The sequence below is a fragment of the Phalacrocorax aristotelis genome, chromosome 11 (assembly GCF_949628215.1).
Source record: "Phalacrocorax aristotelis chromosome 11, bGulAri2.1, whole genome shotgun sequence".
NCBI classification, from domain to species: domain Eukaryota; kingdom Metazoa; phylum Chordata; class Aves; order Suliformes; family Phalacrocoracidae; genus Phalacrocorax; species Phalacrocorax aristotelis.
The window spans coordinates 15008919-15021759 of NC_134286.1; the positions used below are offsets into that span (position 1 = coordinate 15008919).

Consider the following 12841-nt stretch of genomic DNA (forward strand, 5'->3'; position numbering starts at 1 on the left):
ATATCAGATTGGAACCTGTATTTAGAAAACATCCACATTTATTATAATTATGCATTTGTAATATTAGCAATTTCCATTAGTATAATTTGATAAAACAGTCACGGTTAAATTAACTATTAGGAAAGAAAACTAAAATTAAGAACAGCCTTTGAGAAACGTTAGCTTCTTTTATTTAAGACAGTTTGGTGTGCCTATGAAAAATAAATGTATATTCCATTTATAGTACAATGGACTAAAGCAGAATGGCTATGTAAGTGCAAACAGAGAAAAATACAAATTTTATAAATAAGATATGATGGACTACTTTCAGGAGTCAAGGTAATTGTAAAAGATCTATCTGGGCTAATGTGACTGCTTTATATTTTTGTCATGCCTTTGTAACACTGGAGATCATTAGGAACTGTCTCAAGGGAAGGGGACCTGTGTCTAAAATCAGTTTGGGCCCATTATCTTCAGTAAGAGACTGTCTGTACCCCAGGCATCCTGAATCCTCCATTTGCTGGGGGAGGAAGCGCATTATGTAATGGATATTAATACAGTGGGACCCCACATTTCTGGAGCTCATTAATCTGAATGACTCGAAGAGTTGAACGTCAGCCTGTTACTACCTCTGCTGTGCCTGCTGCTCCTGCTGCTCGGTGGGGTTTTTGTGTTTCCTGCCCTTGCTTTAGTTATTGTTTCTTCTGTTTTGTCTTGTGCTGAAATACTCATTCGCCATGAAAAATCTTTAGTACGCAACTTAAAGGATGCGTACTGGCACAAGCAGGCGCCATGGGATGAACTTCGGCGACAGCATCCCCAGGTTTTGCTCTTAATGAGGCTCCTCTGCTGTTGTAGGCGTTACACGGAGGAGAGGCTGAGGCCAATAAAGGCACACGCCTTCCTGATACGGCCAGCCAAGGAGCTTGTTTAGGTGTTGAATGTGAGGTTACCAGTAGCCTAATTTGTTATGTGTTCATGGGGCCAAGTTTCTTCCTTTACAGTAAGCTATCCTTAAACACACTATTTTTAAGCTGTTCCTCTAAACACTGTAGTAATGTTGAAATAATGTAGCACACAGCCATACTCTAATGTAATCTGAAGTAGGATATGACTGTGAGATGCTAGCAGAAATGTAAAATTAACATTTTAAAGTACTATTTTGAAAATTCATATAGCATCTGAGTCTTTTTACCTCCCTCAAAATACAGTTTAGGCGTGCAAACAAACAAAAGCTAGAGGTGACTGTTAAAGATCTGACTTTTTGACTAACTGTTAGAAATTTTGTGGTTTTCAAACAGCTGAGAATGTCTTCTGCTTTTCTTTTGAGGCTGAAACCACTATGAATTACCAAGTAAAGTACTTATTAGTCCCCTGTTCACTAATCAAAATCTGTAAGAATTGGCACGGTGTTGTAGAATCAACATTTTAAAAACATAAACTTTGAAATACTTTTTAAAAAAAAAATCTAAATATATTTCTTCTTTATGTGCCTCTAAACAGTTTTTAATAGCTGTGGAAATAGACCTTTAAATGTCATGATGTCTTTAAAATCTACAGGTTACGTCATCTGGCACATTATGCAAAGGTGTAGATAACATTAAACATACGAGCTTTATAATGACTATACAAATACGTACAAATGATACAACTTGAGATCACACAGAAATTATATGTATAAGCATTAGATAGATGTTATCTCTAGTCCAAAAATTACCCTAAATCTGGTTAAACAGTTTTTTGCCAGAAGTACAATAAATAACTCCTGGGTTTATCTGTTACAAAGATCTTTTCTGAGGTCATCTGTACAGATGTCTGTGCTTTCTCTTGTAATTCGATGACTGCAACTCCATAGGCAGAGTCCTGGGAAGTCTTCGGTGCCCTTCTGACAGGTGCTGAGGAATTGCAGGATTAGTGAAGCCTTAGTAAATCGAAATGTTGGTGATGTTGCTAAATTCACTCGTCCTCTGAACAAAAAGAAATTCTAAAGCTAAAAAGTATGCCCCTAGGTCATTTTAATGCTGGAATATGCCTCCAAGGGATCATATTTTTTTCTTTAATTCTTCATCCAAATGATGCTGATAGTAGCAAAATTAAAATAAACAGATATAGGTGTCCACGTCCTAGGCAGACAGGTATATTCTTATCTTTGTATGATTTTTAACATTTTAATTAAACTGGTAAAAGAGGTTCATGAGTGTGTTTGGCTAAGTCATGGGGTGCAGTCCAGCAAGTATCTGGGCTGTGGTTTGTCAGCACCAAAGCTACTATATTAAATGCCACACAGTTTTTGGATGATTGAGCTAATCTGCTCCAGCAAGTGTGTTGTGAAAGAACAAGCAGCCAAAAAGGACGTTTTGATTTCAGTAACGGCTCAGTGCTGGTAGCTCCTACCCTGTACATGCCTATCAGAAATGCGAAATCTGATCTTTAAGATTCCGTGCTCCAAGCTGATTTCTTTTCTGCTCTAAGAAAGCAGGGCTCAGTAACTTCCATTTCTCTTTCTTACCTTGCAGTTCAAGTCTAAATAAATCTCAAAACTGATCTCTTTGGACTTATTCCATGCTACTGACCTCATGTCCATCTGCTCACAAACCCCTCCCAGCAGGGCCACCTCCCTGTGACAGTTTTCCTTCTTGGTATGTTAGCTGGTGCGCTGAAGAGAGGTCATTTTTCCTCTTGAGTTACCCTACAAGTATGGGACATGGTCTACCTGCCCCCTTCAACTAGAGAACAAGATCTTTTCTTTAAACACCATCTTCATTTTCTTTTTGTTTGCAGCTACTTCTTTTCCCCTTTATTTCTCTAGTGTGTATGGGAGTCTGTGTCTTCTGAATACTATATAAAATAAAGTGTGTTGTATTGTAATGTTGTAAAGAGAGCTGCTGCTTGAATGAGGTGCTTCCCAAGGAGTAGCAATATTTGTTGAGCAGATGTTATTCCATTCTGAATAATGGAAACCATTTGGTGTCCTTCAAAATCATCATGAGGGCAGTAGATGGGAATAAAAAAGATTCAGCAGAGACGTAACAGCTGGAGAATTTCTTCCCCCCTCCCTCTGTACCATGAATAGTAGCTATTGCAGATGTTTCAAAATGGCTGAGGTGCTGTTCAGGAGAAAAGCTCCACAGCTTTCTGCACCATGTGAAGCCATGCAACTGGCTCCTGCACCCTGCTGAGCTATTCAGTAGAAAGCTCAGCTGGGTCATGGAGTTCCTGCCAAGGGGCCAGAGGGCAATTCCTGTAGAGAGCATCGAAATCAGGGCAGGAAACTCTATTCCCTGCGCTCCTCTGAGTCTAATGCTAAATGTCCCACAATGGGCAGTTTTGTTTTTATTAGACAGAAACTCTTCTCTGTGCCAGGAGATCCTCAGTTAGGTAATTTAGCAGGTATGGTTACACTTCGTTTACCAAGATTATTAAAGGCAAAAAAAGAAAAAAAAAGAAGTCCCTGCCATGGATCAGAGGAAATGCAATTTGCATTATTTCTACTTTAAGAAGCTCTTAAAATATTTAAAACTGCAGAGCTGATTGGCAGCTTTCCGCCAGCCAGATACTTGCATGCTTTCCTGAACAGGTATTTGTGAAATCTGGAACTGTTGGACTGTTTTTCTAAGACATGCTCTGAAGCTCTGCGGTTGTGTCTAGCTCTATCTGATGGAGAGGGATCAGAAAGTGCTTTAAAATAAACGGAGGCTGGTAGCCAGAGTGATTTATATCAGGAGTCCTGTAAGAATGGTTGGATCTGGTTACCCTCAGTGTTCATACACCAGCTGAATCTGCAAAGATTAACTTGGTTGTGTGTAATAAGCAATATATTTGCAAACCAACTTCATACCTACTGCCTTCTGTCCAGGAGTTTGACATATGTATATATGAAGAAGTCATAACACAAATTTGTGAAACCAGCTGTTGTACAGGGACCTTTTGGTCTCTTGCAACTCAGTTGTCTGAAGAATGTCCAGGCATCGATTTAGCCGTCTTTTATGTTATAGGGCAGTACTGAAAGAATGGACATTTGCACACCCCTAACCACAGGATCACAAAATACCTCCTCAATTAAGAAGTGGCAGAGCAGCTATAATGTAAGAAATATCAATCTTTAGGAGGTGGTGTCAGAAGAAATGGCTGCTTTATTAGCAAAAGTTTGATGATACTACAGCCACTCAAGTAGAATATTCATCTACTTTAGATCTATTCTTAATTAATTCTTGAATACTTGACAGGCTTTTTCATTTAAAATTCTGTTTTCCCCCTTTGAATATCCATCCTTGTTTGTGCATGGGTACTTTTCTTACGGCTTACCCTAACCTTTCTTTTAAAGTCTCTTTCTTTTTTGAATGAATACTTTATATCACCAGACTCTCACACAAGTTCCAATGTGGTTTGAAAGTAAAATAAGAAACTGATGTTACTTTACAGCAGAGAACAGCACTTCTGACACTGTGTGTTTCGTTGCGTCAGCCAGAGTGGAGTCCAGGTCATTTTCATATTAGGAAAAAATCTTGAAGCCTGGACAAGTTTGATTATTTTACAAAGTCAGTCTTAAGATAGTCTTTGAGAATTCCATTTCCAAGTGATGGTGGAAGAACCATTTTAGGTAAGATCAAAAATGGACCTAACCCAGCCTTTTTCGATGGCTGAAGAAATTAAAGATGCTTAATTTTCCTAAGGGAGAGATGAGAGATGAGATACTGTCGGACCCTCTGGAAAGCCCAACCGACTGGAGCAGTTGTGTGATGTCTTTGGTAGCACACGTTTGGTGTTAGCCAGCTGACTGGTGAATATGTAGCTCCAGGGTAGTCCGTGTGCGGTACTACTGTATGTGCCCTGTCTGGCCAGGATGGGTTGGGGGTACTGGGTTATTCTGCTGTGCAAGGACTGGGGACCGCAAACCCACTTGGTATTTCCACAGCTTGTGAAACAACGCGTTCAGATAAAAAAAAAAAAAAAAAGTTTAGACAAAGACAGGGCCTTCTTTCAAGAATAATGGAAAAACCTAGGCTGGATATGTTTTCAAAACACCATTTCTTTCTGTCTTGTGTCTCTGTTCACAGGTATGTACATGGCTTCCTTGTGTTCCCAGGGCAACCTGTCCTTCGCTGTAAATTCAGAGATCCCAACATAAAGTGGTGGGCAGCTGAGGGTGGGGGCATTCACACTGCTAAGCCTCACTCCCTAATTTAGTGGCTGACTTATGAAGAGAGTCTCCTGGCTACCAGAGGTCAGCATCAAGAGAGATGGACACCTCTGCAGTGTGAATTAGAACAGCTAATGCAGCTCCCGATCCAAATTCATCCTGGGAGGGACCTCTCTCTTCCAACAGCTCTCTAGGGAAGGTGGGGAGACCAGAGTCAAACCAAGGCACCAAAGTGTGGTCTTTAGGGACGCTTCAGATGACCACTCAGGCACCATAATAGCACCTCGATGTTACACTGCAGCCGAGTACATGGCTCCCTATCCTCTTAATAGAGCTACATGTGCATGGAGTGGATAAAGTTGCCCTTTAGAGGGGAAATGATACACAGTGCCTATTTGTAGACGTATATGAGCTGCATCACCAGGGCTTTTGAGAAGTCCCCATTCTCAGTCACATCCCAACTTCAGCCCTAAACCAGCAAAATTTCGGTAACATGCCTCCAGGTTAAGCTCCCCGTGTTTGCTCAGAATGATCATGGTTGACTTGGAATCCTAAAAGGTGACTGATTTTCTGATTTGTTCTTCCAAAGACAGGGAAATTTCCCTAATAATTCTTACCGAGTCTCCCAGCTTGTTGTTTATGGCTTTTGCTGTCATTTTCATTAACAGCAAATTGTTCAATATGATGCTAAACTGAGCTATATTAGATCAGCTAGAAATCTTTGTAGGCTTTCAAAGCATGGGCATTACATATTCAAAACAGGACCTAATGTTTCAGAGATTCATATTCTACTATAATTATATGGTTCAATGCAAGTGATTATATCTCTTCTTCAGTATCAGACTGAAAAGTTTTGGTTTGCTGGCTTCCTCATAATTTACTGCCGAGGCATAATAGGCCAGTCTTGCGGAAAAAAAGATGATAAATGACGCTGGCAAGGATTCATAGATTTATTAAATTTCTATCAAACGGTGCAACAAAAAAATCTGCTTAAGTTAGAAATGGGCTCAAATTTTTTAATCAAAATTCATGAGTCCCGATGCTTGGTTCAGTAGGTCCAAGGAAGGCTTGAATTGAGGACTGATTAAAGAAAATAAAAGGCTTATTTGAAGTAATTTTTCAATGACGGCTTTTAATTGGATGTTAAATCAAATTCTTATCTGCTTTTCTGCAGATAGCACATTATATAAAATACAGTTAGTGGCACTACCACTGTAACTGATACACTGAATAACAATTGACTTCTTACTTTACACCAAGAGGATAGAAGGACTGCAGTTGTCAACCTGTCAGAAATTAAGTATGTAAATTAATGCTTAAGTATATGAATATGAATATGATTTACAAGAGGCTCTGAGTGCCGTCGGTAAAAATACTGATTTCTTCCCCCTCCAAGGTTAACAATTACTCACTGACCTTTACAAATTTGGGCTATATTTTTTCCTTTTTCTTCTTTTTTTTTTTTAGTGGTATGATGTTCCAGAGGTCTCAATAATGCAGAAAATATCTGAAGTAATCTGTCATGTACAGAGAGAAGTACCTTACTAATACCTATTATATTTCATGTGTATAAGGCAATATATTGCTAAAGATAATAGACTTATTATTTAGTTCGATGGTTACAGTATCTGTGAGATTTGTTGCTTGCTTTCTTTGTAGGCTGAGTTGTAGGCTAGCGCTATTTATGATGGGGGGGATGTAGTCTTAATAGGCTCTCCATTAATTTTGTAATGTTTTACTGCTGAGAATAACATCTGATTTCTTGGGCTTAGGAAAAAAACCCTCTATCTCACCTAGACTAATCAGGACCTATAAAGAAAAGGAAAATATGCTGTAGAATTTATGCAGTCCAGAGCATGGGAGGAAGAGGAAAACCAGCAAGGTTTAGGCTTCAATGTTACACTTACTTTTTCTTCAGCAGGAGAAATGCATATGTGTGGGTTTGCTCTGCTGGAGTTTGCATCATGCACGGTATAATCACTGTTCTGAACATTATGATTATTTGTACCACTGGAATTTGCATCTAGTTCTTATGTGTTCCCCTGCCTATTCCTCCACAGAAGTGTTCCCACAGGAAATAAAACTCCATATTAGGAGATCCTCCATGAGATTTGATTTTAAATTCAGAGAAACTATCCTCCAAAACCAGATCAGAAGCTTTTCTGAACAATTAAACTGTGCAATGTATAACAGCATTTTTCCACAAAGAGGCAGTATCGAACACAAGGTAGTGTTTTTGAATTGCAGGATTCCCAGGCCCAGGATGGAAAAGTAGACTCCCTTCATGGTTTCCTTGTGGTTTCTCATGTTCCCCCCATCTTAGACATCAGTACATTGGGATGCCTAACTTCTGTGGCTGGGACAAGAGCACTAAGAAAGAAGGGAAAGCACACTATAAAATTATTGCATGCTAAAATGAGGTTAAGCAGTTGCAACTTCTCCCGGTGCCTTGTAAAACAGACCCCTGAGCGGAGACAAACCATCTTCAAAAGATTCTGAAATTTGGTTGGGACAATCGTTCAGAAATTCAGCTTTTTCAAAGCTTTGAAGTCCCTTATTAGTCATGCCCCAGAGCACATGGAGCTTCAATGGCTTGTGGGCTTCTATAGGTACTTCACACATTGCGGCGTGTAACAGATCTTCCCGCCTGGGCTGGCAATAATCGGAGAGTGCCACCGTGCTCCGGGAAGCTCCGGGGTTGTTCTGCCAGTGTCAGTTGTGAAAGGAGAATGCAGCTCATTTCTGTCGGAGGTGACCACGTGTGGCTGCCGTCTGCTGTCTGTCAGCGCCAGCCCTTCTCGTGGCAGCCCACAGGGGACTGCTCAGAGGAGCAGGTAGAAAGGTGCTCTCCGAAAGCTGACACTGCTCACGCTGCTCGCAGTTTTGGAAGCCCCTGATTTGGTTGCTTGCTCAACCACCTGGTTAACTCTTCAGTGCCATGCTGAATCAGGGCTTCACTGCTTCCCAAAGGGAGAGCTTTGTCAGGAAAATAATTTGCATTTTATTCTGAATGTTCTTACATGGCTTCCTATATAATGAAAATCCTGTTTAAAGCTTGTGTTCACTAATCAGGAAGTGTAAACTTTATTTCTGAGGAAAATTCTCCTCATTTTACTACTTCCATGGTTTCTGCATCATAATGCATGATATGGATGCCCTATTTCATTTTCTGTAGATGAATTTTGGGCTCCCTGTAGCACTTCTGGCAGGTTTCCCATGTTCTGCTTTAAATTCTGGGCTGTTTCTCAACTGGTGCAAATTAAGCTGTGCCGGCTTAAACTGCACAGAACTCTGACACTTTAACGGGAGCAGGCCTGAGTTTGCATAATCAAAAGGGGGACCTCGGTCATTGTCCCTGTAAAATAGCATAAATATAGCAATATGTAAGTCAAGGTATTTGAGGGAGGTAAATGAGTATCAGGGAAGAATCTTTCAAGGTACAAAGGTGGATGCAGTTTTCCACTTAATCTTTGTGGTAGCAAAATCCATCTTCTTGCTAAATCTATGCTATTTGGTAAATACCCCAATAAACACTGGCAACGGTTCATGGGGAATTTTTCTTCTAACAGCCTGGAAGACAAATAGTATGTTGCTCAACCAGATATGGTTCTAATTATAGCGTTTGCATTATACTGTTTTAATTGTCCTCTTAAATGCAGTTTTTGACATCCTGCCAAGAACTTCTCAATGATTTCTTCATTGAATAGAGGACTTTTAGTCATCCACTATACTTCTTAAGGCCATAATTTTCAACAGCATTAAAATCCACTTTTTCTTCCTTGCCTTGTGCTGCAGTTAATATCATTCATCTCAGGAACAATTGTCCTGTCACCCATTTACCTGGGAAGCACAGTCTCCTTTTTTTTTTATTAATCCACAAAAGGTAGAGATGGAGTAGTTCAGGGAATGAGTGCCTCTGCCATCTTGCTTGGCTTACATCAGGGAGGTGGCGGTGATGTAGCTTTTTGCTCCTGGGGTAGTAAGGATTTAATAAGTAGGAAATCGACAAAATTCATTCGTTTCCACAGTTTTCATACTATGCATTTTTAATTATATTTTTTGTATGCAGAAGTCATGGAAGATACTCTTTACTTCTTGTTTTGTAACGAAAAGCTGCCTTAGGGTGACACTATTTTAAATTCTCCAGGAGAAACTATGAGTAGAAATTATTTTGCTAGTTGTTTTAGCTCTGTGGCTGCTTTGTAGTTCATGTTTTCTGCACAGAAAATTACACACTATGGGGTAAATTTTAAGTGTGGTTATAAATTGCCAGAGGAGACTGCTGCTGCAGATAATAAGAATGAATTTAAGAGGCAACTCAGTAGTTCAGAGCAGGGGGCAATGCTGTAGAATTAGGAAGAGGCATTTAAGGTCATCCAGAAGCAATCAACCTTCAGCAGTCCCAGATACTTTTGTTGCGGGTTTTTTTTTTCCCCTCAGAATATGTTTAGGAAGTAGGGGAACATGTCAGTGTTATTCCTTTTACATCTGTATCAGTCCAGAGGTACTCTCTTCAACAGAAGAGCCTGCTGTTGAATTATGGGTTTACGAGGGCTCTACAGGAGACTGGATTTCATCTTGTCATACAAATTGAGTAACACATTTGTTAAAGTTTCAATTGTTATTTATCTATTCATGTCCTCAAAAAACCAAACATTTGCAAAATGAAAAAATACATGTTGGACCCCTCTCCAATCACACACTTGACATAAATGCTTAACTTGGAGTATTTAAGCTGTTGAATTGAACTCAGGCGAACTATATTTTTGTTAAAAGTCTACAAGTACTTGCCAAATCAAGGTCCTGACATAGAAACCACATCTATTTGGAATAGCACTCGAGCCCGTGTTTAAATGCTTTCCTAGATCAAGACCTCGTTTCCGAAGAATGTATTTTCTAACAGATAAATCCCAATGAATTCTCATGGCCCTTCTGATTAGGCAAGAGCTCAGGCAATCGGGTCACCAGGAGAAGGTAGGCAGTATCCTGAAGTGGCTCCCACTGTTCATTTTTTGATGATGTTTATAATGATTCAGAGATATTTCAGTTTAAAAATGTACATTATAAATTTATGATAGACATTTTAACTAATGTGTTTCTTTTAATCACCAGTTCAATCATTTTATTGCATGATCTCCAGGAAAGCACATGCAGCCAATATACATCGGCAGATGGATGTAGTCCAACCGTTTCAGTAAAAGTTGTTCATTTAGCAGCAATATTTGGACTTGTAGGTAAAATCTTACAATACAGATCCTTCCTGTCTCCCCAGTCTGCAGAATGTTCTTCTGGTAGCAGTAAGCATCTAACTGTTTTTAAAAGATTAACTAAAACAAAATTAATAGGTAAATTTACCTATTACTCCCAAACTATTGCTGCAGTTCCTCTTACTGTCATCTGTTGTTTGATAACTGCAGTATTGCTGAATGACATTATAAAGTGTTTGTCTGCATACACACATCTCCAGCTGGATTATTTCAGCAATGAACAATTAATTGGAGTTTGATCACTGAAATTCATTAATTGTAGCCTAATTTGCCACTAGTGAAAGCTGGCAGAGATCTGTGAGATCAGCAGAGTTCTGGCAGTTTATACCAACAGGGAATTTGACCCATTATCTTTTGTTGTTAAAGCTTTATTTCTTTTGAAGTAGTTGTATCCTTTGTCCGTAGTTAATTATGATATTAAATTGCAGAGGAATGTTTCCATTTTCTCCAACTGCCTAATCTGAGCCTTTGGTCTGACACATCAGATTAGTTGAGATTTAAACCAATGACCTCCTGGCTCTGGATAATGTCATGTTGGTTCCTATACAAAATAACAGGGCTGTCCCTGTTCAGGTTACACTAAATCACAAGCTGATGAGAGGTGACGGGTTCTGCAGCAACTCTGAATCACATGTTGTTTGATTTCTGCCTCTCTGGGCCAAATTCCTCCAGATAAAAGGTACAGAAGGTCACCCCCTGTCCAGAAACACTACGCTGAGATCACAGCAATATTCCAGCAGTGTATTTTTGTTTTGGCAAGTAAAACAGCAATGTTCTTATAAATGAAAAAAATTTAAAACCACTTTATAACAGCACCAACCCAAACAATGCTTTTGTGTGCATCCCATCTCTCATTTGTAAAGAACAGAGTGAAGTGATGAGATGTGTGTAAAAACACTTATAGGCTTAGTCTTTCTCAACACCATAGAGTAGTCGAAAGATGCTGTAAATACATTCTGAAGACAGTGGCCAGCCAGAAGTACTTACATGCCAGCTTGCAGCCTTGACATGCTCTGAAGTCAGAATCTAAGGCAGAAATTAGAAGTCTAAACGAGAAGTTGTGGGTGGCCCACCCCTGGAAGTGTTCAAGGCCAGGTTGGGTGGGGCTTTGAGCAACCTGGCCTAGTGGAAGGTGTCCCTGCCCATGGCAGGGGGCGTGGAACTCGGTGATCGTCAAGGTCTCTTCCGCCCCAAACCATTCTATGATGTTAGTGAGTGGTAGGTGTCTAAATCTTGATCCCTCAAGTCGTTAGGTTGTTTATTTGAGTGGTTGTTTATCCTGAGATGGTCAGAAATGTCAGGCGAAAACTATTCAAAGAGATGTCGCACCACTGAGCTATTGGATAATAGCCTTGTCGAGTCTTGACCGTGACTGTAAATTTCTTAATTTTAATTTTTAGTATTCACATAAAAATTATTTCATTTTAGCTTTCTAATGAATCCTAGAGATTTTATATTTTGAAAATTAAGTTAAATCATTCATTCTTTGTGAGTCTTGACAGCAGATAGGTGTGTATGGCTGTTCCTATGGGGAGAGGGAAGGGAAATGAGTCTGGGAAGAGACAGCAGCAGAGAGGTTGAGCTAGAAACAGACTCTGGACGGAAAGTCAGACTTCTGCAACTGCAGAAAAGGAACTGCCACAACTTCTGCATGATTCAGGGAAGCTTTCAAAGTTTCAAGTTTTATTAGTCAAACTTATTTAAAAAAGGAGGGGTTCATGTATGTGGTTGTGTCCATGTGTATCAAGGCTTTTGATTTTGTCAGGCAATTTCAACCAAATGTCAGTGAAACTGTTGAATACTGTTAAAGTTGCTGTAAGTTTTGTGAAAGCAGTGGGAAAAATGAACTCAGTTTATGATAGACTTACAAGAAACCCCTCTGAGCTGTGCCTGGAGACCTGACTCCACAGACAGCCTTCTCCAAACCACTTCTCATGGTTTTGGTGGAAAAACATGTTGTGTGAATGCAAACAAAGTTAGACAGAGTGGTCATGGCCATTCTTGAATCATGCCTCTGCCAAAGTGTATTCTCTTGCTACCTCCAGAAGAGCTTTGTCAGAAGACATGACCAATGGGTCACATCCTATTTTAGTCAAAGCCAGGATTAGGCTATGATCTTGAAGTTTTACCTGCAGTGCAGGCCCTGCAAACTCAAAATTTAAAGTTTTAGATGCCTGTAAGCGTAAGACTCCACTCAAAGTCTGGACAAATACAGCAGAATTACCCACTCACTATTTCTATATTACCTTCTTCTTGGGATGCCCATGCAGTGTTGATGTGCTTGATGACAGAAATCTCTCTAGACTATCCCCAAAACCTTGGCTTCCAGACTTGAAAATATCAGGGAGATATGTTCCATGTTAGTCAGAGATAAAATTGTCTTTCTCTCCTATTCCACTTATGGGGTACCATTCAGTATTTTCAATGTGCTCAGGTTCAAAGCCCATGAAGGTCA

At 39.8% G+C, this 12841-nt stretch overlaps 1 protein-coding gene across 7 annotated transcripts in view; it reads left to right on the forward strand.

Annotated features, from left to right (window-relative positions):
- AFF2 (ALF transcription elongation factor 2) overlaps nucleotides 1-12841 on the forward strand; it is a 340458-nt gene that overhangs the window by 142591 nt on the left and 185026 nt on the right. For 3 of the 7 annotated variants that reach the window (XM_075107035.1, XM_075107036.1, XM_075107034.1), the window contains exon 4: nucleotides 6587-6643. The exons of the other annotated variants lie outside the window; for them this stretch is intronic. In XM_075107035.1, the coding sequence (XP_074963136.1) occupies nucleotides 6587-6643 (57 nt within the window). The remainder of the gene's footprint in view (nucleotides 1-6586; nucleotides 6644-12841) is intronic. 7 annotated transcript variants of the gene reach the window in all.